This window comes from Pyricularia grisea, assembly GCF_004355905.1.
Source record: "Pyricularia grisea strain NI907 chromosome V map unlocalized Pyricularia_grisea_NI907_Scaffold_10, whole genome shotgun sequence".
Lineage (NCBI taxonomy): Eukaryota > Fungi > Ascomycota > Sordariomycetes > Magnaporthales > Pyriculariaceae > Pyricularia > Pyricularia grisea.
Genome location: NW_022156722.1, coordinates 647989 through 674583, shown reverse-complemented (window position 1 = coordinate 674583; position 26595 = coordinate 647989). Strand labels below are relative to the sequence as shown.

Genomic DNA, 26595 nt, shown 5'->3' with positions numbered 1-26595 from the left:
AGGTACAACATACATTCCGCTTTGGCGCAACACTATTCGTGTTGCTTGCATCGAGGTCGACTGGTCTACAAGATTGGACCTTGTGTCTTGTATACCTTGGCTAGGGGCCAACAATGGACGGCATACTAACCGTCGACGTTAACAAGTCTAGGCAACGACTGAACACGTCTTTGCCCAGAATTCTACAGTTACAACACCAAGACATCATACTCAGACACAATCAAGAGTATTCATCATCAACAACTGACCATATTGTAATCCTGATCTGTGGAAGACTATCTAAAAATCAACTCGCTATACAGTACAGTTGGAAGGCATGTACAAACGCTACCAACACCCTCATTATTAAAAAGTATGTGCATGAAGAATCCCCCACGGAGCACTTGGCTGCCCTGACAATCAAGGATAACCCCTCCAGCACAAGATAATACATCGCAAGAGACATATGAAAGTAAGTCGTTCCTTTTTGCTGTGTTATGTCCTCTGCCATGGCTAATGGACAAGAGCTCATAACCTGACTCTAATCAAGACAGGCAGCGCCAGATGAACATCCATGGCTTCCTTCCGAGTCCTCGGCCTGGGTTCCCCAGAGGACCGGAAATATTCAGTACAGCTCAGGCAAGAACAGACAATTGTGTCGTTCATGCACCACTGTGAACTCTCAATCCACACTTTGAAACGACTGGTAAATTCCTCAGCCGTCCGATACGCTTTTGTCGACATCTTGATCTTGGGCCTTGAGCAACGACTCTTTAGCCCCAGCTCAAGGTGATTTTGGGTGGGTTCTGGCTCATGTGCGAGCTCCTAACCTGCCCTGAACACGCCCGGTGCGGAGCCTTGTTCACCATCACCACTCGAACTTGAAGCAGAACCACCAAACGGCAAGGCCCAGTCGGGAACTGGTAAATGGTCCAGTTCTCCGCTTAGGATCTTGGGATCCTCAAGCTCCTAGCTGTAAAACTGCGACTTTTGAAAGCTCTCAGCGGTAATATCACCGACCTTGGTTGAAGGCATTGGGGCCATAACCGGAGCAGAGACCGAGCTAGTCAGCGAGCTCGTCCTACTAGTTGTGTCGCTTGCTGCCTTTATAGCCATGATCGGTTTGGCAGCTTCGCCGCGCATGGGCACAGCCTCGAGGTAGTTGGCCGGCAGGTAACCGAAGCGGCCATCCTTTGTGCGGCATTTCCACCACTCGGACGGATTTCCAAGAGGATCAGTTCGGCTCATCACGGCAACAAAGTCACCCTTCTTCACCGTGAGATCAACACCGGGGAGAGGGTTGCTGCCGCCGGGTTGAGCTGGCGGCGTGAAGTCGTACATGAGACGACAGAACTCAAGCTGGGGAACATTGCCAGCGGTTTGCTTGGCCTGCAGCTCCATACGACGCTGCCTCTCTACCTCCTCGTTCGCAGCCAGAGCCTTGATGGCCTTTTGCAGCAGATACGGCAAGCCGAATGCAGCCAGGATGAAGAAGAGAAGGGGCTTTCGGCTTGGGCGAGGAGCACCATCAGAGCCACCACCCGGAGCATTGCGACCTTCGAATCGGGCGAAAGCTGCCGGTGTCAGAGACATTGCGTCGGCTGGAGGTGGCCTACCAAGGATCTTTGCAATCACAGTTCGTAAGAAACGGATGAGTGAATGGATACCCAAGAGAGAGCCGAGCGTCTCACGCAGGTTTCCAAACTGTTCCGCAACAGAGATCATCGCTATCACGGCACAAAATTAGTCGTGTGTCTCACTAAACAAATGAAGTGTCAGATCAGCTTACCAAAGAAGCTGGAAGCAGTCGTCATGTACGTGCTCTCCATCATCTGCGCGAGACCTCCGAATGTACCGACTATAGCCTCAAGCATTTGGAAGGTAGCTTGCGTGCTGGAACCAAACCGGTTCGTAAGGCTGTTAGGATCATTTGGGTCGCCTTGCATGCCAGGCATGCCTCCGTAGCCACCATAACCACCACCAAGCATGCCGGATCCATAGCCACCGCCGAGCATACCTGAGCCATAGCCACCACCAAGCATACCGCCGCCATAACCACCATAGCCACCAAAGCGAGAGTACATACTACCGCCATAAGGGGAGGAGTATGCTGAGCCGTAGCCGGTTCCATAGCCGCCGTATGGACTTGTGCCCATGGCTCCCATTGGTCTCGAGTACGCTGCAGCGGCCTGGTTTACCGTGCTTGTGAGGCTTGTGGGAATGGCGGGAATGGCAGGTGCGGCTCCAGATGTCTGTGCCGAAGTCGCGTCTGGTGCGGGCATCGGACCAGATGCGGGAGCTGGTGGCCAGACGAGGTTAGTGGTTTGAATTGAGGACATGTATAAAAGTCAAATACCACGTGTTGACATACGAACTGGGGCGGCCGCGGTTGCGCCGTTTCTCTCCCAAGGTTTGGGTGGTGACGCCATCGCGACTACGGGTCGTAGCGCAAGACCGTTGGCTTTTCTTTCAACCTATGTATCAAATCTTCGGGAAGTCTGAGTCGGGCTTCTCGTCGAAGATGATTCTGTTGTGGTTTCGTCGAGTTGTCGACGCAGGCGTGCAGGCAAAGGTCGTCGGTCGCGTGGTGGCGATAAAGTCGGGCCGTTGCAGGAAACCCGTTGTCGGCGTCCGCCACAAGGAAATCACGGTAAAGGGGACTCGATTTCGACAATGGAGATCGTAGGACTCGTTTGCGATGTTGTCAATGAGAATCAAAAACTGTAACCGAAACCGAAGAGAAAAAAGTCAAAAAGAACGCCGTCGCACCCTTTATCAGCCTGAAGGCCGAATTTAGGAGAGTAATTGGTAATTGAGAAATTGATGAAAATGATGGCCGAAATGCGCTCGCCAAAAGGTTGGCTTCTCTACTGCTATTACCATTCGGTAGAATCGGAGACGGAAACTGGGGAGTGTGGGGGTGCTGGCAAGTTCCCACTTCCATGTGAAGGGGTCACTTTTTGCCCAGTACAAACGCTCCTTCCCGATGGAACTTTTCAAGCCTCGGCTGCCTTCGGTACCGTTCGATGGACTCAATTAGCACTGTAAGCGTGCATAGACCAAACTGGTATGGAAAGCGGGGCTGGGGGCTCTACACACTGTGTCTATCTTTGTGTCTTTCTCTTCGTCTGAAATAGTGCCCATTCCATCAATGCATTTTACCACGGGCATACGCGACAGGAAAATACCCAGACATGAGAACCACCTTACATAATCATAGAAGCTCAACAGAAGAGTACTGACGGGAGAGAACTTGTTGAAGGCTGACGTACAAAGTCCCGAAGCGTCTGGCCATAGATCAGATTAAATAAACAGTAAATAATTCTGCGCATCCTCAATAGAACACATGGTTCGACTTCAATCGCATTAAGAAATATTATACTCATCTGATCTAAATCTATCATTCCAAAAGTGGTGTTTTACAAGCTAAGGCTTCCCCACGAACTCTGCGCCCAATACTACCAAACCTTCGTCGTCAATCCGTCTTACAAATCCACCCACCCCAAGCAAATTAAGCGACTCATTGGAGATCCTTGAAACCTGCAGGCCCCGACAACCACTCACTCCAGGTGGTAAGCCTCTCTCCGGCGCCCTCAACCAATCTGTGAGTCTCGTCCAGGCTCTCGTCGCCGTAATACCCGAATTGGCTCAGCAGTTGTATGTTTTGCAGCATCTCTTCGCCCACAAAGTCGGGCATGCCGGCGCTCTTCATACCCTCGAGATACTCTTCATCCGACAACTCGTGGAACCGGGCGTTGGCGCCGTCCCTCGGGAACGCGCGCTTGAACTCGACGAGCAGCTCGTCGAACGTATTGAACTCGGTGGCGCCCAGCACGTGCCCGCCCAGCAGCGCGTCGCGGTTCAGCACGATCGCCTTGATGTACTTGCCCGTGTCGCTCACGTCGTATACGGGCACCGGCGACGTGCTGGGCCCAGGGACGGAAAACGTCCAGGCGTTGTCGGGGCCGGTCGGGCGGAACCACATTGGCGATTTGAAGTTGCTCAAGTAAAACCCTGCCAGGAAGAAGGTGGCCGGGATGCCGATGCTGCGCACGTAGTCCTCGACCTCGGCCTTGCTGTCGAAGTGGTAGACTTTGGAGAGCTTTCCCTTGCTCACATTTGTGACGTTGATGAGGGAGCTCCAGATGAAGTGCTGGACTCCTGCTTCCTGTGGTCCCGGTGAGGATTGTTTAGTATTGATCCCACTTGCGCATGCATCTTAGTTGATGGCAGGGCACAAACCTTGGCAGCGTCTGCAACGTTTTTGCCTTGCTGGATCTCGCCGTCCATGCTCATCTTCTCCCAGTAATTTGTCACGCTAAAAACTGTGTGGGAGCCAGCTATAGCCTTCAGGAGAGACTCTTTGTCATCCATGTCGGCCTAGAAAGATGCAGATTAATCATGATGTCAGCGAAAACTCAACAAGACATCTCGAGACATCTCCTCGTACTTACACTAACGACCTCGATGCCTAGCGACGCCAACCTTTTGGCCGAGTCCTTGGATACATCGCGAGTGATGCCTCGAACAGTCCATTGTTCCTTGAGCTTTGGGTCCGAAATGAACTTTTCAACGATTGAGCCGCCTTGCTTTCCGGTAGCGCCGAAGACAGTGATGATCTTTTTGGAAACCATTGTTCTGGTGTTGGTCTCTGAATTCTTACAGTAGTTCTTGTTCAAATTAGGTTGTTCAGGCAGATATCTGATGTTACGGGAGAAAGGTATGGCTCGGCAAAGGTAGAGGCTAGGCAAAGTAGACTGGATAAGATGATGTAGTGGTTCTGCTTTCTCTCTTTGAAGACAGGCTTCGAATCAAAGCAACCATCAAGCTATTTTATACACACCATCTACTTCCCCACGTCATATGCCATAGCCTATTTATCATATTTGGGGTAGCAATAAGGATTATGAGAGGGTGTGCTTTGAAAAGCGAGCTCGCAACGCGGGAAAATAAGCATGACAAAAACCCACTCAGTTACTCCTGGGTTATGGCGTATGGGGCAGATACAATAAGCTAACTGATTTGAGTGAGTGTTTTCCTGCATTCAGGCCTGCAGAGCTACAATATTGGCTTTCAGAATGCACAAGTAGAATAAGCCATGTCAACATATAGATGGTTGGTTGATTAGGTTACCCTTAGTTCGTAAAAAAGCGACTTTGATATGTAAGCACGCTTACCTAGACTCTGAGAATGCCATGTTTACAACCCAGCATCGGACGTAGGTTTGTACCGCGGAATACCCCGCTTAGAAATCACCACGGCTCGCATCAACACGCCAACTACCTTTCATTGCCTGAGTACTTGCCCTTTTTACCCGGTACTGGTTATGTCGCAGCAGTTCCTCAAGTAAATGAAGTACTACGAAGCTAAGAAACCAAATAATTTGTAGAGCCCCGAATTCAAATATGGACTTCATCAATAGCCATGTCCTCTCATACTTGTGAAGTCTTCATTTACAGAACGATTACAAAGCACCATTGCAGCATGATAAGTATGCAACTTGGTTGTGAGAGTCCATATTACAACTAGATAGTATTTTTATATGTGAGTCTATCCAAGAGAATAAGACCGGTCTTTGGTTAAGTCGTACTCGAGACTCTCGCAGCACCTACCCCTTTCTCTGTGCGGCTCTCCCCCTTTTGCGTCTCCCCCCGCGGGTACTTGAATGCGCCTCCTGAGTTCCTTCGCCAGAGTCACCTTCGGCATCCTCATGGCCGTCCTCGTCTTCCTCAACTATAACATCAGCGCGAGCCTTGCGCTTCCTCGTACCAGTCGCCCGCCCAGACGCCGGCGTTTCCCCAGTGTCGCCATCACCACCACTTGTCGGCGCACTAGTACCGGAAGCCTGAGCCCTTAGTCTGGAGACCGCATTGGCCATACGTTTACTCCCACCCCTCGCGGTCCTCCTCGGCGCAAATGCTTCGCCCTGTTGCTGTCCTTCATTCTCCTGCTGTTGCCTAGCGCCGACACCAACGCCGCCAGAGAAGAACCTCGTTATGTTGCTCTGAGTGCCCTCGAGCTCGCGACGGTTGACGTCCCGAATGACTGGCACAAGCACCTCATCCGTGCGCTCCTGGCTCCAGCCAATCGTCGCCATGAGGAAATCCCGCAGACCGGAGAGGTCCGGAGCGCCCCATTGGAACGGCTCCGGGTCACTGTCCACCTCAGGCTTTAGGTACGCTTCCGGCACCGCGGGGCTTGGAAACCCCGGGGGTAGGAACAGACGCGTCGCCTGTGACTTACGGAACTTGCGGAGGAAGCTGCTCCAGCCATCTGTGGACACGTTGAGACTGCTCTGCACCTGGCGCCACCATTCAGCAAAGCGTGTCAGGCCGTCTGGGCCGGGGAACTCGGAGAGAATCTCGACCGCCGTGACCGGTCCCACGCCAGGCAGGCCATCTGTGTAGTCAGAGCCCAAGAGCTGAGCAAGCGAGATTAGGTTCTCCTGCGACAGAGAGAGCTCCTTCTCCAGGTCAGATGCCAGGTAGCACTCGACAAACTTGTTGCCGTTGAACATGTTCTTGTAGACCCTAGTGCCGCCAAAGAGGAATGTGTCCGAATCGTCCGTGACAATTCCGTCAACTAGGCCTAGTCTAACCAGTTCTGCGCATTGTGCTTCGGCCTCCATGGGAGCTGTGATGTAGGGTATGCCAAAGAGCCTAAGGAGCTGCTGGCATTCGGTCACCATGACCTGTGACACCTCATCCGCATCGCGGCGGTCTTTCTTTTGCTGAGCGCGCAGCTGCTTGAGTTCTTTTTCGTAATCTTCGGCCGACTGAGCGTTCCCGGTGGGCTTACCGCCATGATTCTGTAGCGTGCTAGCAAACTCCGCATGGGCTTCAGCCTCTCCGGCCAGCTGTGCCAATAGCTCTTCGTCCTCGGAGTCGCTGAAATCATCAAACTCCTGGATAGCATTGAAAGCATCATCCACACTAGCCTGGGCTATTTGCTGTACATCCACATCGGCGTTTTCTTGAGGCTCGAAAACAGATGCATCCAAAGCTGGTGCCTCATTCGTTGGACCACCCGCGTTTGCGGGCTCCGGCAGTACGGTGGGTTCCGGTGCTATTATTTCAACATCCTCGAATTCAGGTTCTGGTGAAGACGGTGGCGATTCTGCTTCCTTCTCTAAAGACTTCTCAGGTTGTGCAGGCAGTGCAGTTGTTGCCGGCGTCGCTTCATTTATTGATTGCTGCTCTTCAGACACGCTTGCAGGTGCCTGAATATCTGGCTGGTTCGAAATCGTCAACTCAGGCGAATTTACTGGCGACGGTTCCTTTTGTAATGGTTCTACCGCTTTCGGCGGTGCCTCAATGATTTCGATATCGTCGTCACCAGAGTCGTCCGACGACTCAATCTCCACGTATTGATGCGCAAGCTCCTTCTGATACCTCTGGCGCTCCTCCATGACGAGTTGGCGATCTTCTGCATTCATGTCCGCCTGTGCGGCCGCCTGATTCTTGACAGAGTCTCTAATATCGGTTTGGGTATCGAGCATCCAAGGGGGTAAGGGTCGAGGGCCCTCCACTTCAGGGGCAGGCCGTTCAAATCCGCCTTCGGCTTCATCATCTTCGTCGGCCAGTGCCTCAAGCCTATCCGCCGTTGGTGACGATTTAGGCAAAGCTGCAGGCTGAGGGTCGGCGCTGGGGAATCCTCCTTGTGTCTTCACATCTGCAGGCTTGGGCTCGAATACAGATGTCCTCCAATCTAGCTTCTCAAAGGGCAAAGGTCCGCCAAACGGGTTTTTGGAGGATAATGTAGCAGAGGTCCCGGCAGGCTTAGGAGCCTTCTGTTGTTTCTGCTTGTTTTTGCGAGCTTTGGCCATAATAGCCATCAAATCATCATCGCTGTCACTGTCAGTATCGAGATCCGCCTTTGTTTGAGATTCTGGCACAGCCGTGACCCTAGCTTTGGGGACCATGCGACTAGCTCGGTTGTTGACAAGATGCGCAATCGTTCTTCCGCTGCCGCCATATATTGGTTTGGACTTTTCGGCAGCTTTTTGTTCCCATTCCGGGGCCGTAGCATTCTTTTTGCCATCAGTGTCGATGTCTTCTTCATTATGATCCAGCGACCCATGCTGGTTCTTTAAAGACATGGCAATGGCCCGGTTAATGTCCTCTTGCTCATCTGCTGCTAAATCTTCATCCTGATCAGGGTCTTCGAAAAGACTGTCGATGGCCTGTGCCTGGTCCACAAACATCGAGTCTTCCTCGATGCCCTCAGCAGTGAGCAACCCTTCCACCTTGGGCTTGTTTGCCTTAGGAAGCCTGTTTAATCCCTCAATGGGGACATCCTCAAACTCATCCGAGTCTTCCCATTCATCATCCTGGCCGTCTTGCTGGAGATTACGTCGTGAAGGCGCATCAACATCAATAGGGTTGTGCGCTTCGCCCTTGTCCTTCTCCCTCGTCACAACTCCCAAGGCCCATCCACCCTCGGCACCGTCATTCTTGACCAGAATATATTCGCGCCCTCTTTCGCTGTTGATGCGCCCGCTAACCGTCAGATCTGTGCTTTCCGACATTCCTATTTCCACCATGAGACGCTGCGTCAACCGATTCCGTTCCTGGACTCGCTCTACTTGAAAGCGCGAAAAATCCCTCCGATTCGGGAACATGGTCATGAGCTGCTCTTTGCTGAGACCCATTCGAAGTCGACTGCGAAGACGTGCCGCGTTGAGGATGTTGTAACGGTCGGCCGACGGCAGACTCTTGAAGAAGTCACCATCAAAGTCGATTTTGCTGAAGTCGTATAGGTTAATGTCTTCTCCCTTGTGAAACTGCTGAGCATAGATCTCGAGCTCCTCGATGCTCATTACTCGAGGATCATTAGGCTTTCCCATCTCATGCATGCTCTTTTCCAGCGCTGGCAGGTGATAAGCGTCCTGTTTGAAAAACTTGCGGCTCTTTTGCCGCTCCGTCTTGTCCAGGAGCTGCTCGTCCGCATACACTATATTCTCAGCGTCCGGAATAACCTCCCCCTCTGCAACACCATCCTCAGCATCCCCCGCCGCGCTCGCAGCCGCATCGGGAGCCCTGCTGCGCTGCGTACGTCGATCAGCCGCCTCGACCTCGGCGAGCCGCTGCATCTGCACGGCCAGCAGCTTGTTCGCGGTGCGCACGGCATCCTCTCGGCGGCCCTCGCGCCTGCGCTTCCTCCCCTGCAGCGTCGCGCGCTTGAGCACGGGGGCGCCGCCGTCAAAGACGAAGACGGGCTTGATGCCGAACCAGAGCAGCTTGCAGATGCGGCGGAAGAAGCCGATAACGTGCGAGTTCCGCAGCGCGTTTCCCTCCTTGTCGCGCACGGCCTTGAGGAACTGGTAGATCCAGATGGAGGCGTCGACGGCCAGGCGCTTGCGGTTCAGCGTCTCCAGCTTCGTCGGGCGCGCGCATGGCTGCAGCACTTGCCAGAGGCCGTTGACACCCATTTCGGTACGGCCTCAGGGGATATGTTACGTGAGCGGGGGGTCTTTTTTTCCTTCGATTGGACTTTGAGTGCTGAGGAAAAGCCGCGTTTTGTTGCGACGATGAAAAAAAAAAAAAAAAAAAAAAAAAAAAAAAAAAAAAAGAAAACAATCCCCTCGAAATGGGCGATGACGTCGTGTAAAAGTCTAGATCGGCCCCAGAAAGACACTTCCCCAAGTGTATGTCAGGTTGGGCTCTCTTTACAGTTGAGGATACTCATGGTAAATTTCTGCCGCAGCAATCCTCCTGCTGCTGTCTGTTAGACGGTTGCTGATAGATCACAACCTACAGTTGCCGAAGGTTGCAAGGCTTGATGCAATCATGAAGCTGTCTTATGCGCTGAGTTCCCCGACGTCAGCAATCAGGTCGGAGCTTGCGGAGCTTCCTCAATTGACTCAGAGTGGGTTCTGTAGGCTTCCACTACCTAATCGATTGGTCGGTCACATTCCCCTGAATGTGGAGCCGATCTCCCCCCCAAGCTTTCACTAGCCCTCCATCGTAGTTACGAGCCTTATGCCGTGGCCTGTTCAAGTTTGGGTAAACTGTAAGGCGACTCTGCTGCGACAGCCTGCCATCAGCCCTAAGGATTACCGGTACAATTTCATTCAACTTTCCCCGATAAGGTTCTCTTTTCCAAGAAAAAAAGCAAGAAATCATAATGGACGAGCAGGAGGCCATCGGTTTCCTCTCCTCGCTTCTAAACAAGTACCTTCGGGTCACCACCACTGACACGCGCATGTTTTACGGCGTGTTCAAGTGCACAGATCCGGTTCGCGCTTAACCGTCTTTTCTCATGCCCCTCCTCTACCTAATAACCTATTTACCCCTCTGATTTTTTCTTCTTCTTCTTTTCATCTTTCCTTTGATATCAGTTCCCACATTATTCTATTTGGCGGGACCATCACGACTAACGACAAGAGGACTGACTCCCTTTATTTTGGGAGAATTTCTTTCCACAAACTCCTCAGGACCGCAACTTGATCCTCGCTCATGCTCATGAGTACCGCCACCCGACACCAGAGCAGGTTGCCGCACACGCCAAGAAGGTCGCGGCGGCAAAGGACGCGGGTGAAGCCGACGCCGACGCCGACAAGATGACGCTGGGGATGACCTCGCGATATCTCGGTCTCATCGTCGTGCCGGGGGAGCACATCGTCAAGATTGAGGTGGAAGAGTTTGCAAGCCAGCTGAGGGCTGCTGCCAGGAAAGGTCAATCCCTCTGGTATGAAGGAGACATGGCTGGTTTGTTATAGCCGGATACCCAACTCAAGAAATCATGCATGCTCTCCTTCGGGAGTGAGCGTGTTTGAATGGTTGGTAGGGCTTGGGATAATCCAGAGTCGACACTATTTGTGGCAGAAGAGTGTCCAAGAGGATTAACGCAACTGTGATGCCCACTCAATGAAATAAGCGATGTCAATATTGATCAGCTTGAGGAAGACACAACACACTTGACGACTAAAATATAATTACCCTATGCAGGTACACACTATTGAAGAACATTTAAAGTTGTTAAGATAGGAGCGATTGAAACCGAAAGCAAAAAACAACAAAGCATAAGCAAAGCAATCCATCGGCTCCTTGCATTTACCCCAAATGATGAACACCCTCGAGCTTTATCTCACCAAGAAACAAAAATGCTGTGAATCGAACACTGCGTCCACATGAGCTGCTGTTTTGACGCCCATTTCTGTCACCACCTAGCTTGATCATTAGGTACTTATTATGATGAACGAAAGGAGGAGCTCTGCCCCATATCATGATCACGTTTGAAGTTGCGTTCATACGCCTTCATATAAGTCGACTAGGCGAGAACGGCTTCCTGGGACCTTCCACGACGCTCCCGCTCGCCATTGAGACCGTGCTCACTGTCGAGGATAGAGCTGTCACGTTCGTCCTCGAGTTCGTCCTCATCATCGTCAAACTCATCTTGACCACGAACGTTCGAGCCCTGGACCCAGGAACCCTGCTCGTTGAGCGGGGCATCCTGCGCCGACAGGTCATGGCCGCCTTCAGCACGAGCCTTGATATGGTTGCGCCTGCGCGTCGACAATGTTCGGGCACGGGTCGACAGCTTCGAGCTCACTGCGGCGTTCTGTGTTACCCAGCCTGTGAGTGCATCTTCGCAGTCCTGAATGATAGCCTTGCTCGCCTCGTAGCCGTCATAGGCTGCACGGGTCTCTCCAGGTGTGACTGGCGTGTCGTCGATGAGCTCGAGTAGATGCTTTCCGTAGCCGGCGATGATTGCAACCTTTTCTGAGTGCTCGCGCAGGGCGTCGAATTGGTAAGCGTATGCGGCTTTGATCTTCTCGCGTGTAATGTTGGACAACTGAGCCTCTGCTACCAGTGACTCGGCCTCTGCACGAACAAGCTCCTGCTCTAGAACAACAATCTTAGGCGAGTTGGGCTCCTTGTATTTGAGGTGAGCGATTTGGTCGGTAATTTTTTGCTTGCCTACAAGGAAAAGTTGTTAAGAGTCAGTACCTGGTTGATCTGATGGCAAACGGCAGACAACAAAAGGTAACCTTACGGTCTCGACTTGGCTGGACTGAAGCCTCAATATTCCTGATACTCTTCATAGTCAGGCGGTATTGGTCATAGCGATCGACATATTGATCCTCAAGCTCGCCGATCTCGTATAGAAGCACGCCTAGCTTGTCGGTCACATCCGAAACATCCTCGTCGCCATGCTCGCCCCAGAGTGATAATTGTTGCTGAAGCAAGATTCATCATCGTCAGCATCCATCAACTCATGGTTCGCAGAGGCGCAGTTGACTTGACACTTACAGCCACCTCCATGCGCTCTCTCGCGACCTGCTCTAGGCTGCGCATAACGTTCTTCTCCATCTTCACCAGCTGCGACAGCTTCTTGGCCAGGTCGGGCCCGAAGGCGCCTGCTGCGTTCCTGCGAAGTGCATGGCCTGGTAGTTGGTCGTCATTGTGAGCAGCGTATTCGATACCACAAAGGAAAATTCCATGTTGAAACACTAACCGAATGCGCCGCGCCCAAATATACGGCCTGATTTGGTGCTTGAAGGAGGTGGAGGGGGGTTCTGGAAGAGGAAATTCAGAGTTAGATCCTGCGCGCAAGAGTCTGAGCCAAGGAGGATTGATTGCGTGGGATCGGGTGAATTCACCTGCAACTGGGATGCAGTGGGCGCCCTGGAATGGCGCATGGAGAACGTGCGATGCATTATGAAGGCTCGGCCGAGAATTGACTTGGGTTAGGTCGGGTGCTGTGAACAGCGGTAGGTCGCAGTCGAGGAGACGGTTTATTCGGTTTGAGGTGTGCGACTAGGATGCGCTGCCTGGGCGGGTAGATTTGGCTGGTGTAAGAATTTCTCCGGATAGGGACGCAGGACAGAAGCAAATGGGATTTGATTTGATGGGAATTGTCGCGTTCAAAGGGCGGAGGCGGGGGGATGGTGGTTTTGAGATTTATTCCTTGCTTCAATGTCGGCAGTCGACTGAAGACGTCAGCAAAGGAGCTAGAAGAGGCTAGACCGGAAAAGCGGATCGCGTTGATGGGCGCGCCGATGTCCAAAAACTAGCACAACCAAAAAGACGATTGAGACGGTGCAAGAGCGATGACGGCAAATCCGAGGAATCACAACGCAAGGCGGTATCTTTCAAAGCCAGTCGCAAACATGCCGCCGCACTGATTTGTCTTGGTATTCAAGGGCCTTGTTTGTCCTAGCCTAGCCCACCGCAATTGACCGGATCTGACGATCAGTATCAATCGGGTGCTGTGGGAACACTGGCTTTTGGGTTGGGTGCTAAACTGTCCGGATTAGTGGGTGCAGGCTCCAATGTCTCCACCTACGTCATATGCGTTCGACACTTTCTGCTTGTTTCTGTGCAGCTTTCCTTTCTCGTGATTAGTCGTGAGGGGACTTTTGCGTCAGGGTACAGGGATTTGAAGATCCGTACCATGGTACCTAAGTTATCTTTGTTGTCCATTGCGGCAGCCGCCACATCCTGAGAAATATGGCGCATAGACAAATGGGCTAGTCTTTGGTTGTGGAAGCGCAAGCTTCTTGGCTGTTTCTTCATTTACTGGAAAATAACAAGTTTTACATAGTAGGTAGGGAATTTTTCCATGAGGCTCTTGTCGGTACGGTACGTGATCCCTTAAAGGGTTGGGCACCTAAGGTACCTACCTACCTAGGCAATTAGCCGCGGACCCCCATGTCGACCCTAACCCTTATGCAATCGATGTTTATTCAGCGGGGAAGCATGGGATGATGTGGAGCAACAAACGAGATTGAACCCTTTGCTCTGTTCAGTTTGTCTCGATTCAGAAAACGAGACGCGTCTGCGCGTGTTCCGACGCCAGCCCCAAGCCAGACAGACTACAATCCTGCCTGGTGTTATCCGACCTTGCACTATTATCCTTTCCCGAACGAAGCTTTTTAACCTGCATCAACTCGTCTAAACTCACACGTCATTCGACTCGCGCTAGTTAGTACACGCAGTCATTACTCAAGATCTCTCTCAGTCAGGTCCCCAAGGGTTTGGGTCTGGTCTAGCTTTTTTTCTGCCAGCACAGACTTGGGCGCGGTCTTGGTTGGTTCTAGCACTAGAGCACAAGCCAATCTCGCGCCTCGATTGCCCGCCGGCCTGGTTCTGCTCTGTGGCTGGCCTGCTTCCGAAGGCCATGAGTGCATCTTTAATAGTGTACCTCGTTGGCAGGAGGGAGCAAAAGTGACAAGGCCATGACTGGCAAGCTCGGTGCCCTCGGGAGCTCGCAGGCTGCCTTTGTTGACTTGACCGACGATGACACATACGACTGTCTCGTTATTCGTCCCATGTTACCATCTGCAGCAAGGCAAACCACCCGCCAAACCACAGACGGGTCCTCACAAGCATTGGCCAGCTCACGTGTCAACGACGTGAGCTTTCAATCCAACACCACCAATAGCTATGTGGCTCACTTGTCGTCTGCGCCCTTTCAAGGCGCACAAAGATCCGTGTCCGGCCCTCCGCCTAAACACAACAGAGCCAACGCCTCGAACGGTCATTCCGGGTCGCCCTCACAGCCATCTCCGTCACCCGTTAACTGGGACCTCGGAGAGCCTAGGGATCTAGATGACACTGCTTTCAAGCCAGGTGTTGACACTTTCGATAACTACGCTGGACCTTACTCTCCTATGTCCAAGCTCAGAACCACTAGTTCTCGTGGGGCGTTGCGCGACAACCCTGTGCCCAACGGCTCTTCTGACTCGGCTGTGTCGCCGACTGGGAAGAATAATGTGACACCACACAAAGGTAAATCGGTCTTGTCCATAGAGGCTATCGAGGCCAAACTTGTACAATTTCTCGACGATGTGCGCGATGATCACATGGCACTTGTCAAGTTCTGCCATGAGGACACCTTTGCGGATCTGCCGGAGCGTCAGAATTTATCGGCCACAGATCATTTTATGGCTTTGAAAGCGGAAGAGGTTGGTCATCAAGTTGATGATAACACTGCCATGAAAATCAAGATCAAACAACATGGCGGGAGAGACGGTCCTCAGAAGCAGCGAAGTTCCGAACTACGCCGTTATCGTGCAATTTGCATCAAGTCGGATAAAAAGGCTGTTCCCAGCTATCGTTTCCATCACGTTCAAATCGGCAAGAACATCCTAAGTCCGAACGCAGGGTTGAAGTTCACACCGCATTTGCGAGATATGGGCGCTGCCGAGGAGAGAACTTTCAACATGTGGATCAGCGAGCTGAAAGAGATGGATCGCAAGTCGGGTCTGGATGTCGATAAGCAAGGTGCCGAGGGCAAACGAATGATTCAACGAGACGAACTCGCTGCCACGATCTCGCTCTATCTGGATTACTGGCTTCAACAGCTCCAGATGGAATGCACCAAATCGACACTCATTCGGCATATGGCCAGTCATGGTGCTTGCACACTCGACTCTCCACAAGGGCCTCCGAAACATGCTCTCACTCCCAAGCAAAGGTCCTCCATTCTTGACTCACATAGCACAGATGCAGATGGACCGGGCGCAACAGCAGCCGCCACAAGCTTCACCATTGCTTTCAACAACGTTTTCAGGGGGAGGCTGACGCTGCATGAAGTTCTATCGCTGGAAGAGACGGTCGAGATTGTAATGGACACACGCACGCGGATCAGAGACGCCGCGGCTCGTAGCAACGCCCAGGAGGAGTTGCCCGATGAATCCCTGGTAAAGACGGTAGGGGCCTGGCTGACCAGTTACACCTCTCAAGGCTGTCTAATCTGTTTCAGACACTCTTGTGAGCACGGTGAATATCTTCACGACAACGCAAAGCGCCCCTTCTCGATCGACTTGCTGGGAGGCATGGAAGTCATGCTAAAGTCCCGTCTTGTCGAGGAGGCCGAGAGGAACCACACGCACCGCGAGCCTGGCCGTCCCAGAAACTGCAGTCGCAAATGCTACGTCTCTTACCAAACGGGTAACCGTGAGATCCCCAGTAGGCGGTGGAACATTGAGGAAAGAATGATACTTCGCTGTCTATTTTTGGTACTGAACACATCCGACCAGCCTATCACCGTCGCGGCACAGTGTGTCGTGGCTGAAATATTGGACATCAATTGTTTCGAAGTCCACAGAGAAGTCATTCGTCTCCGCCTGGAACGGCCCCAGGAGCTGCAAGGCCCAGTCGGTAGCGAGTTGGAAAATAACAAGCGGGTCAAGGTCCTCGATTGGTATGACAAGAACCGCAAGATGCTCATGGGTGACTGGAAGCAACACACTAGACTCTTTGAATCTGCAAGATTTGAGGGTTTTGATCCATGCATACACGACGGGCCCTGTACGGCTGCCAATGGCTGCAACTGCGCCAAGCTGGGTGTCTTTTGCGAACGCTTCTGTCGCTGCACAGCCGAGTCTTGCGCCTTGAAATTCACAGGCTGTGCGTGCCATGCCTCTGGCGGCGGAAAAACCTGTCTCTCTCGGCAGCGTGAAGGTCGACCCTGCATCTGCGTGCAGCTAAACCGGGAGTGTGACCCTGTGCTCTGCGGTGGGTGTGGCGCAAAGGAGCGCGGCGACCCAAAAAATGCCTTCAACGAGACTTTACACCGGACAGGCTGCCAGAACTGCCCTTTGCAGCGTGGTGTGCACAAGCCCCTGTGTCTTGGTGAATCAGGCATTGAAGGCTGCGGCTACGGCCTGTTCACTGCTGTCGACATTGCTGCAGACGAGTTCATCATTGAATACGTGGGAGAGCTTATTCAACACGATGAGGGAGTGCGTCGGGAGGCGCGGCGCGGAAACGTGTTTGACGAAGAGTCCAACGTGTCGTATCTGTTTACGCTGCTCGAGGACGATGGCATATGGGTCGACGCAGCCGTTTACGGCAACCTCAGCCGCTACATGAATCACGCGTCTGAAAGTGACGGTAACAGCTGCAATGTTGTGCCCAAGATCATGCAAGTCAACGGCGATTTCAGGATTAGATTTACAGCGTTACGTGACATCAAGGCTGGCGAAGAACTCTTCTTCAATTACGGAGAGAACTTTCCCAACTTGACCAAGCAGCGCCGAAACGAGGCAGATGAAGAGAGGAATGCCGCCAGCAAACCCGCTCAAGGAGCTGCCAAGGTAGACGAAGACTATCGCACGCCAGGCAACAAACAGAGGCGCGTTGCCAACAATACACCTGGCCCGAAGCCTCGCGGCAAGCGCGGCGGTGCCAGACCCGGTGCGGGAAGAAAGCCGAACAGTGCCAAGCTAGCTCTTGCTCAAGCCGCTGCCAAACAGAAGAAGAAGCCCGGTCCCAAACCTCGTAGTGGAGGCGTGCCGGGGGCAAGCGGCGCGCGAAAGAGTGCACCCCCTGTCGCCAAGCCTTCTGATCCCGTCGATGTAGGCTATGAGACAGGGGCAGCAGCACCGTACTTTGCGCTCAAGGACGATCACAAGGAAGATGAAGACCACGGTGACAATGATGATGGCGAATACCGTACCTCCAGGACCACCGCGGGCGCCTCGGGCGCGAGTGAACAAAGTTCGTCCCAGAAGCGATCGACTGGGGCAATGTCCCGGCTTCGGAAGCGCAAATTTGAAAGCGATAACGGCGATGACGAAGACGGCGGCGACTACGCAGGCACTAATAATGACGATGCCAGGTCGTCATCCGAGGGTGGCAACGTCGCCGTAGCCACCGCTAGGCCCTCGACGCGACGTAGTGGCGCCGGCGCAACGCGGATGCGTGTTGCCAACGCGCGGCTCGTAAGCGTAAGTCCTACGGGCACAAGGCGAAATAGGCCTGATCATATGAACGTTGACTACTCGGAAGTTCTAGACTCATCAGTGGAAGATGAGGAAGATGACGAAGATGTGGACGACGTGTTGGACCGCTCCCGTCGGAGGCGGCAGCCGCCTGTACGATACCGTAGGGGCCCTTGAGACGAGAAGAAGAAGAAGAAAAGCATCCTAATTCAATCGGCTAGGCTTGGATAGGCCTTTCTTTTGGTGAGCAGGAGATTCAGGAAGCTGCGAAACCTTTTTGTTCACGTGTCAAGTTTCAATTTGGTGCAGAAAACTACATGTTCTTAAAAGGGCTGCTGTTTGGTTTTCGTTGGCAAGTTACTTCCTTGGTTGGTGTAAATTACTATGGGATTGGTTTTTCTGGTAGTCATAGTGGTTATTTCCTCGATCTTGTCGTTTATACACAACTTTTTTTTTGCTCCTCCGCTTGCATTTTCTTTCACTCTCAGTCTGACCTCTGCCTAGGCAATCTTAGTACGTACGGTAAGCGGTGGACTCAGTAGTTCGACGGACAGACATACTTGGGGGCTTAGACCTTGGCCTGTGTTGGGTCGAGTCTAACAGACTTGAGCCCCTTGTTACTGCATGTTGCGTATCCGGCAACGAGTTATAAAGGTGTGCACATATCCGACTCTCCAAAGATCCAACATTATCTGTCCTTTTGAGGTTGAGAGCCGTTGAAAGAACTTATTATCACTTACAAGAGCGTCTTCATATTAAGGGATATTGTACTGCTGACAAGATACAAACACTTCACTACCCTTGTATACTGGTAGCAAGCCTGAATTAAACTTTTATTTCCCTGGGTATCTCTCTTTTACTCTAAATTTTTGATCGCCCAAAACTCTCAGAGCCAATTATATGCATCCTTTGTCACTCTTTTAATCACATGGTATCCCTCATCAGTTTATCATCCTTCAAATGCCCCCACTCCCTACCTAAAGTCATGACAAGCTCACATTCCAAACCTCGACCCCAACTCCGGCCACCACCAGCTTTCCACCCATGTCAGGATTCTCTCCTTCCAAAATATCTAAATCTCCAGCATCAGCGACAGCACTGTACTTGTCCTGGAGCAGCTGTACCCGGACGGCGGTAGCGTCTTCCCCATCGGTCTTGACGCTATCACCAAGCTGTACCCTCCAGATCTTCATGCGCTGGTCATTGCTGACCGTCGCAGCAAACAGCACCCTCCCCTCGTCACGAGATCCAATGACCCGGATGCCCGTGATGCCTGCGGCGTGTGCCGAGCGCACTATGACCCGACAGGACCGCAGGCTGGGTGAACTGCTGCCGTCTTCGGCCCCACCCGGCACTGGTCCCAGATGCAGCACGCCGAGGGCGTTGTCGTCGCCTACCGTGAGAACAACCCAATCACCTCCCTTTTGGTTACCTCCTGGGTGTATTGGACTGATGTCCAACCCCTTTATGGAGCTCTGATGCAAGTTGTACACCCCTTTGATTATATATTCGCCAGGAACCGTCGCCTTCGGATCGTCGACGTCCCTCGGCGCCGCGCACTCCCAGACGACAACAGCTCCGTCCGTCGACGCTGTCAGCACGCACAGGCGACAACCACTGCCCACCTCCAGATGCCGAATCTGTGTCAAACACACGCCTGTGTATCTGCCCTGGGCTAGTATTTCGAAGCCCCTTTCTTTCGAGTACAGATACGACCTGAGCACCGAGTTCGACAGCACGATGGAGATGAAGAAGGTGCCTCCAGTGGTGTGGTCCCCAGCGGCACGGACAGCCACATCGACTATCCTCAAATCCCCATCGGGTGTGCGGTCAGGGTAGACAGCCTCGCGTACGACGGCCAACCCACCGGCGTAGGCCGACCTGTCGTCCAGCCTCGAGACGCGCCAGACGAAAAGCTCCTCGTTGCCGGCGCTCGAGACGAGGTATCCGGGTCCGCACCACTGCAGCGACTGCAGTCCCGCCGTGTGGACGTTGAGGCAGGCCACGCACCGCATCTCCTTCCTTCTTGTGTTCTTGTGTCCGAGGCGTTGCGGGTAATTCCAGATCCGCACCGTCGTGTCCTCAGCCGCCGTGGCCAGCAGGTCTCCGCACCAGCTCGCGGCGCGCGCCTCGCGGCCGTGCATGCCGTTGCGAAGCGCCGCGTGGCCGGCCCTCTGTTGCGTGTGGATGTGCGTGCGTTGGGCCTTGATGTATGCGAAGCGCACCCAGTCGTCTTTGCCGTCGACGGCTGTTCGGGTGTATGCAAACGTCCGGTGTGCTCCGCCACAGTCGACTGTGGCGATCTCGTGCTGTCGGGTTTCGTTCCAGACCACAAAGTACCTGCTGCGGAAGCCACACAGGATCAGCTCGACGTCGCCGCTGTCGGCGGCCTTTTTAAACCAGGCTTCGGCGATGATGGGACCGAATGGTGGGCACGATTCGTGGATGAGCTCTATTTGCAGTCCATCTTCTTTTCTGGGGCCATCGGCATTGGGAGGAGTTGTGATCTCGTATATCATGTACTTTCCGTCGCGACATGTGGCTAGAACGTAGGGACATGGGGGGCCTCCTTGAACGCCTGGGAGTGGGACGATGGAGGTGATGGCGTCTTTGCTGGTTGTTGTTGCTTGCAAAAGCTCATAAAAAGTTGGATGCCCCTCAGTAAAGTCTCCCTCCACCCTGTCGTGCCCATAAAAGACGAGGTTGCCATCTCGGGTCCCTAGCACAAGGGTATCATTGCAGATATTGGCAGCAGTGACCACACAGCCACTGCTAAGTGGTACAGTAATGGTTTTTGTAGTGGAAGTGGGTTCTTTTGTCAAGTCTGTGTCCGCAATGCTCAGCAGATAGGCTTCATCATGACCGAGCAAAGTTACCACTACTTTGTTCGAACCATCTGAATCAAGTGGTGATATCAAGCTTGCTGGGCTCCCAGCTCCCCCGGATAAGGGGAAAATGTCAGAGATTTTCCTCCCGAGATCTGCTACCTTGAGCAGACGCGGAATCGGCGCGGCAGTGAACATGTAGACCGCACCAGTTGCCGAACCTATGAAAGAAATGCGGTGACCACTATCACCACCACCTCGAACAATGTTATAGTTCTGCAAATCAGACCTCTCTGCGTCGGTAATGGCAACTTTTGACCAAAACACATCACCAGCGGCAAGGACCTTACCCAGAAACAAGTTTCCAAGGGTAGACGTGACGAGAAGCTCATCCTGCGAAGCAAATGCAAAGGTCTTGAACGTCTCGGCCCCTCGGCCCCCCTTCCCGCCGCTTGCTGCCACTTGCGCAGGCACAACCGCATCATCGGCGGGCAACCCAATGTCTGCAAAGAGATATGATACGGCGGTATGATCTAACCCCGTATCGAGCTCGCCGTGCCCAGTATCTAAATCTGAGCGTCTTGGTATATCACCATCAGTCACCAGCTTTCGACTGCCAACATCTCCAATCAGCGAGATCTTTCCGTCAGAACCGCCAGTTGCAATCAACGGCCGCCCTCCTGGTTTGGTCGATGCCAACAAGGCCGTAGCCCAAATGTGTTTTCCACTGTGGCAGGGCGTGGTTTTGACATGTGACAAGGTTCCCGAAGATTCTCCTTGCAGGTCAAGCAGCCATTCCTGTGTCGTCGCATCCTCGCCGAATGAGTAGACAGTCATCCTGGGAGCGGCGTCCTTGTCCGGGAATGGAAGAAACCCCTGAGTTGAAAACTTGACGTGCCAAATCCTAGAAATATGGCCCATTGCCACAGCCAGCGCCCTCCTGGAGCAAGCTGTGGGGGCAGAAGCCAGATTCTCCACCGAGCCTGCCTGAGGTCCATCGTCGACCTGCTGCTTGCCTCCAAATCCAGTCTCGCGACCTTCCTCCACCAGTTTCCCGTTTTGTGACTTCACCCCTGAAGACGATGGATCGAGGTTACGCTCTGTGACGTCCCATATCCGCACAGTCCTGTCGTCGCTACAGCTCGCCAGCAACCTAACAACATCGCCACTGGGCGTCACCAGTTCGTCCGAGATGTGTACGCCAAATATGGACCCTTCGTGGCCCTCGAGCACAAACAGCACTTCACAGTCGCCCCCTACGGGATGCCAATTCCAGACAATGATCTCGCCAAAGACGGTGCCGCCCGCGACCAGGAGCAAGTCACCTGCAAGCCAACGCACGTTAGCCGAGTACAGGATCGGACGAGAGGGTGATGCGACACGGCCAAACTCGACTGTTGGGTGAGCGTCCCGGCTCCCGATCCGAAGCTCCACGACCTCGTTGTGGGCCGTTATCAGGACGCCATCCACATCGCCCCGGCCCAAGGACAGAACAGGTGCCAAGGCTCCGTCGTAGATCCAGTCCGGCGCCGTAGCTTCCGTAATCACAGGCGCCGCACGATCCCACCCTCTTCCGGAAAGCAGATCCTCTAGCACGACCCTCGAAAGCACGGCGACCGAGCAGCCACCCCAGACCAGTATGCTCCCGCGCGAGGCTCCGATGCCGACAAAGATGCCGTGGATGACGCTGGCGGAAAACACCTGCAGCTCGCCGCACAGCGATCCCGAAGCGACGTCATAGATCTTGAGCTGCGTATCCTCCCCCGCGAGGAGATAGGTGCGACATGCATCTGCTTCCCCTGCGTGACCACCACTGCCATCGTCCTTCTCATTGCAGGGATCGTCGACCTCAAAGAAGGCCAGCGCCGTGATCGGACACGACACAAACTCGCAGTCCATCGCCACCGGCTTGGTCATCATTTGAGGCCGGCAGTGGCCTTTTGCCATTTAGAAGAAGAAGAAGAAAAAAAACCAAGGTCATAAACCCCACACACAATGACCCGTGCCGCTTTGAAACGGGGGGGATAAAAAATAAATATACAAAATAAAAATCCCGAATCGGTTTGACTTCTTGTCTAAGCCGATCGATCCTGCAACCCCGCTGGGCAGGAGGGGTTGACAAGGTTGCTGACTGGCTATTTTCGTCCTGGTTTAACTCAGGGCAAGAGGGATGGAAAATATGTAAGGTATGTAGATCAAAAATCGATCGACCTTTTTTTTTCTTAGGGAATGGACTTCATAAGGTAGGCAAGTAGGGGTGAATGGGCGGGATCGCCGTCACAGGTCAGAACCCCTCTGCCAAGGATTTCGGTTTAATAGGGATTTTCGTGCGACTGTCAACTTTTTTCTTTTTTCTCCTATCGAGTTTCGAGTCATTGGTGCATTTTTAAAGGGGTTGGTTATTGTTTGGGAACTTATTCCCAAGCAGCGTGATAAATTGGAGACCGATGAAGAAGACTTCTGAGCACTGAGCCAAAGCGATCGCTCGTCAGAAGTCCTCGCCGTTCAAATGTCGGAAAAAGAGAGTTTGTTGATTGTGTTTTGAAATCTTCATACCTTGAATGAATGAAGAGTCTCTTTCCTGTTCAGGAAACTGCAAACATTCACCTCACTGGATGACACGTGACGTAGCTCAATGTGGACCGAATTAATTGCCAGGTTCTGCGTTTTCATACATGGACTCGTAAATAGATAAATTTCTGTCTTTTTCTTTCTGCCACAAGGCAAGCTAGCTAAGGGGTATCTTGAATACCGGTTGGGAATATTCATAGCCTCCCTCTCCAAATCCTCCCATCCTATGTTTCCCTCGAAAAGTGTAGTGAGAAATCAACGTATACACAAAACAGTCATTAATATCCCAGTCATGAAGTTTAAAAGCCATCCGTGGAACGCCTCTAAGAAAATGCCGCATAGCGAAGCTGTAAAATCGAAGATAATCAAGTAGAAAACCATCGCCAACAAAGGATCTGCACCTCCGCTAGATCCTAATCTTACATCGCTCTTAACGAGCGTGAGAGTAAGGCTCATAAGCCGAATCGGAGCGGCCACCTTGAGGGTACCTCGGAGCACCGTAAGAGGTGTTGTTGTTGTTGTAGTAGCCGTTGCCACCCTGAACAGGCGCATATGAGGAGTTGTTTGAGCCGACAAGCTTCTCGGCATCCGAGTTACGCTTTGAGCGACGGTCATCGGGCTTGCAGCAACAGACGGTAGCCAACCAGAAGACGCCGGCGGCAATGGAGAAGGCGACCGAAATCCAAACGGCTGCGAGGTAGCCGCTGTTGAAGTTTGCGCGAGCACCGTAAATCTTGGCAGTTCCCTCGACAAGGCCGACAACGACAACGGCGGTGGCGGTCGCAAGCGATGCGAATGCAATGACAGCGGCAGTGGCGACACCCTGGATAATCCAGGTCAGGCAAGAGACGGCGCGGCTGAAGTTAGCCACGATGCCGAGGATAAGGGCGAGGCCGAGCGCAATGGTGGCAATGATGAAAACAATCTCAGTCCAGCGGACAACCTCGGCGAAAGTGTTGAGACCATCGGTGACATCCTTGGGGATGGTGATGTTGGTTCCCGCGAGGGTGTTGACAGTAGCGGCTCGGCGCTTGATCTCGGCCAGGGTTTCGTTAATCTCTCCTTTGGCATAGTTGAACTTGGGATCCGGGCAAGTGCGGTTGCCGGCCGTAGACTCGTAGCAAAGGTTCCAAAGGTTGACATCATATAGCTGGTTCAGACCAATCATGGATGCGGTGATGTTGACACCGTTGCCGGAGAGGGCATTCGTAGCCTGTGTGATCAAATCACTGGCGCTCACTCCCGTCTTGTTCGCAATCTGCTGGGCTATCTGGTTGACGCTCTCGCCAGAGTCCTTGGCCATCTGCTGGATAGTGGATCCCAGCTCCTTTGCCTTTTCGGAACCACCGCTGCTCAACTCCTTGGCGATCTGGTCGATCTTGCTGCTCAAGCTGGTGGTTGTATCATCGGGCATAGCAGAACGGCGGGTTAGACCTTGGAATGCCGATGGCGGGACTTGAAGATCTGTCAAGTTGATGCGAAACATGGCCATGCTGCCATCTTTGTTGCCGGTAACGCCAGAGAGGCCAGCCACCAACAGCGCGATCAAGCTAGCGAGCGTGAGTAGGAATGGCAATGCCACACAGGCTATACGGCCAAAGCTGACCATCTTGGCGGTTGTGATGTGTGGTTTCTTTTTTTTTTTTTGGTTTTTTTTATGAGTTTCTAATCTTTGAGTCGGATCGACTTGTGTCTATATCGGTAAGTGGGTGGTGGTAGTGCAAACCAGAAATGACGTCGACTCGATGGATCGATTAATCGGTATGCCAAATAGCGAGTATCGACGACCGATGTTTGCGTGACTGTGGTCGACGGAAAATGAATTAACGACACAATGTGAAAAAGTACGGATAAAAATGATGAGGGACGAAAGCTAGGGATAGGTAACACGTCAGACAGGCTGGGCCGCGAGATAAATACTTGGGCCACTTTGGAACAGAAAAGATGAGGTAACCAGGGCCAGAAAGTAACTGGGTACACACGCGGATGCTTGGTTAGTAGGCTTGGTAGGCTTGGCTTGTAGGCACACTTGTCAGGTATCCGGTTTTGGTATTAGGGCGCAGCCGATCAAAATGGGGGAGATCAAAATCTCACTGCCTCAGCCCGGGATGGTCCCTGGCATTCACCGACCCTTCCTGTTTGGTCAGTATTACATGTTGCTCAGTCTCAACATGTTGCAGTGAGCGGATTTGGCCAAGCAACAAGCAAACATTTAAGGGGTGGCGCAGTAGCTCCGTCACTACCAGGGTGGTGCGTGCGAAGTGCTGGTCATTGTGGATCCACAACCCATGTCGCTCGCTGTCGCGAATGGTGGCGGGCAGCTCCACCAACCGCCTGCTACTTGGCAAAAGCCCGAGAATTCTATGGAGCAAAGTACACGGTGCACGTTTCTGCCCGCAAAAGCACAACCCACAAGGAGGCCTTAGAGGTACAGAGGGAAACATGCCAAGCACGGGCGGTGCTCAGCCCCGTCCATCATCACTCTCTTTTGCCTCTTTACATTGCGACGCGCAGCATGGTGGTGGCTCCAGGCTGCCTTTTTCTTTCCTATTCGTCGATAGTGTTTGTACAACTGTTTAACATATTCGCTTCTTGAGTCAGTTAACGTAATATGTATCAACCCTAAGGGTCTAGTTCTGGTGATACTTTTTAACTGGTGTAAGTAGCTAGGGAATGCATTGGACGTTGAAGCCGTTGTACTATTATTTCACTCTAGACTAGCAGAGTCATTTGAACCCTTGCGCTTGTAGTTAGTTGGGCAGACTTTAAGCAAGCACACCCACTGATACGAATGCATCACACCTAAGGTAGGTAGGTAGGTACCTATGCGATAATCCTCTCCGGCTCGTGCATATATCTATCTCATTCGACTTGCGGCAAAATCCTTCCCTGCGCCCTTTTTTTTTAGGTTACAGCCTTGCCGGCTTACTGTACTGTTGGCCGCGATCAAATGAAATGCGAGCTGAATCACAGACAGTACAGCATCCTTCCCTTCGTTGGTTCTGGCCTCAGGAACAGAAAAAAGAAAAGAAGAAAAAACATCCAATCGTCTCTTGGAACCTTTCTTCGGGCCGTTGGCAGCTACACACACAAAAAATTAATGCAATTGACCGAAGGGACCAACATGATTGGCAAACTTCCCTAAGAATTTGGTCATCCAAGACACACAAGTGCGCGCATCACACACGTCGCTCCACAACCCACTTTAAAGCAGCTCGCCTGGCTTCGTCTCGTGTCGGGTCGTACTTTCGTATAATAAATCAGCATGTATTCGTTTATTTACAACAAGTAATTGCGCGTCAACTTTGTAAACGAGGTCCTAGCCCGTCTACCAAACTTGGGGCGCGTCATCCATGACTACTTGAGAAACTCAATGTGCATGGTATTAATGCCCTTAAGGAGAGAGGGGAAAAAGGAACCCCTCGATTCCACCTTACTGCCGTTAGGCGAATCGTCTCCCGAGACAGACTGCCCGGGGATTCCGGAGTTGCAAACACGGGGCAAGTGCTTTTTTTTCAATGCTAACCCAACCGGCATTTTTCGTCT

At 52.6% G+C, this 26595-nt stretch overlaps 8 protein-coding genes across 8 annotated transcripts; 2 read left to right on the top strand and 6 right to left on the bottom strand.

Moving 5' to 3' along the window:
* Window positions 1-229: 229 nt before the first annotated feature.
* PgNI_11722 (uncharacterized protein) lies at window positions 230-2847 on the bottom strand. The gene is made up of 3 exons (XM_031131686.1): window positions 2351-2847; window positions 1769-2278; window positions 230-1706 (listed from the first exon to the last, which is right to left on the bottom strand). The coding sequence occupies exons 1-3, from the start codon at window positions 2406-2408 to the stop codon at window positions 949-951; spliced, it is 1326 nt and encodes a 441-aa protein (XP_030976602.1). The 5' UTR covers window positions 2409-2847; the 3' UTR covers window positions 230-948.
* A 652-nt stretch (window positions 2848-3499) lies between these two features.
* Window positions 3500-4613, bottom strand: PgNI_11721 (uncharacterized protein; the record flags this gene model as incomplete). The annotated part of the gene is made up of 3 exons (XM_031131685.1): window positions 3500-4147; window positions 4222-4359; window positions 4434-4613. 3 exons carry the CDS (start codon window positions 4611-4613, stop codon window positions 3500-3502), a joined length of 966 nt encoding a protein of 321 aa, XP_030976601.1.
* Window positions 4614-5587: 974 nt separating this feature from the next.
* Window positions 5588-9409, bottom strand: PgNI_11720 (uncharacterized protein; the record flags this gene model as incomplete). Its single annotated transcript, XM_031131684.1, has 1 exon — window positions 5588-9409. The coding sequence occupies one exon, from the start codon at window positions 9407-9409 to the stop codon at window positions 5588-5590; it is 3822 nt and encodes a 1273-aa protein (XP_030976600.1).
* A 547-nt stretch (window positions 9410-9956) lies between these two features.
* PgNI_11718 (uncharacterized protein) lies at window positions 9957-13171 on the bottom strand. Its single transcript, XM_031131682.1, has 6 exons — window positions 12584-13171; window positions 12439-12499; window positions 12234-12367; window positions 11977-12160; window positions 10415-11900; window positions 9957-10215 (listed from the first exon to the last, which is right to left on the bottom strand). The coding sequence occupies exons 1-5, from the start codon at window positions 12638-12640 to the stop codon at window positions 11251-11253; spliced, it is 1086 nt and encodes a 361-aa protein (XP_030976420.1). The 5' UTR covers window positions 12641-13171; the 3' UTR covers window positions 9957-10215; window positions 10415-11250.
* Window positions 10105-10699, top strand: PgNI_11719 (uncharacterized protein; the record flags this gene model as incomplete). Its single annotated transcript, XM_031131683.1, has 2 exons — window positions 10105-10215; window positions 10415-10699. 2 exons carry the CDS (start codon window positions 10105-10107, stop codon window positions 10697-10699), a joined length of 396 nt encoding a protein of 131 aa, XP_030976330.1.
* A 990-nt stretch (window positions 13172-14161) lies between the features above and the next one.
* On the top strand, window positions 14162-17830 carry PgNI_11717 (uncharacterized protein; the record flags this gene model as incomplete). The annotated part of the gene is made up of 1 exon (XM_031131681.1): window positions 14162-17830. The coding sequence occupies one exon, from the start codon at window positions 14162-14164 to the stop codon at window positions 17828-17830; it is 3669 nt and encodes a 1222-aa protein (XP_030976427.1).
* An 806-nt stretch (window positions 17831-18636) lies between these two features.
* Window positions 18637-22425, bottom strand: PgNI_11716 (uncharacterized protein; the record flags this gene model as incomplete). The annotated part of the gene is made up of 1 exon (XM_031131680.1): window positions 18637-22425. The coding sequence occupies one exon, from the start codon at window positions 22423-22425 to the stop codon at window positions 18637-18639; it is 3789 nt and encodes a 1262-aa protein (XP_030976428.1).
* Window positions 22426-23479: 1054 nt separating this feature from the next.
* Window positions 23480-24658, bottom strand: PgNI_11715 (uncharacterized protein; the record flags this gene model as incomplete). The annotated part of the gene is made up of 1 exon (XM_031131679.1): window positions 23480-24658. One exon carries the CDS (start codon window positions 24656-24658, stop codon window positions 23480-23482), a length of 1179 nt encoding a protein of 392 aa, XP_030976425.1.
* Between the last annotated feature and the right edge of the window lie 1937 nt (window positions 24659-26595).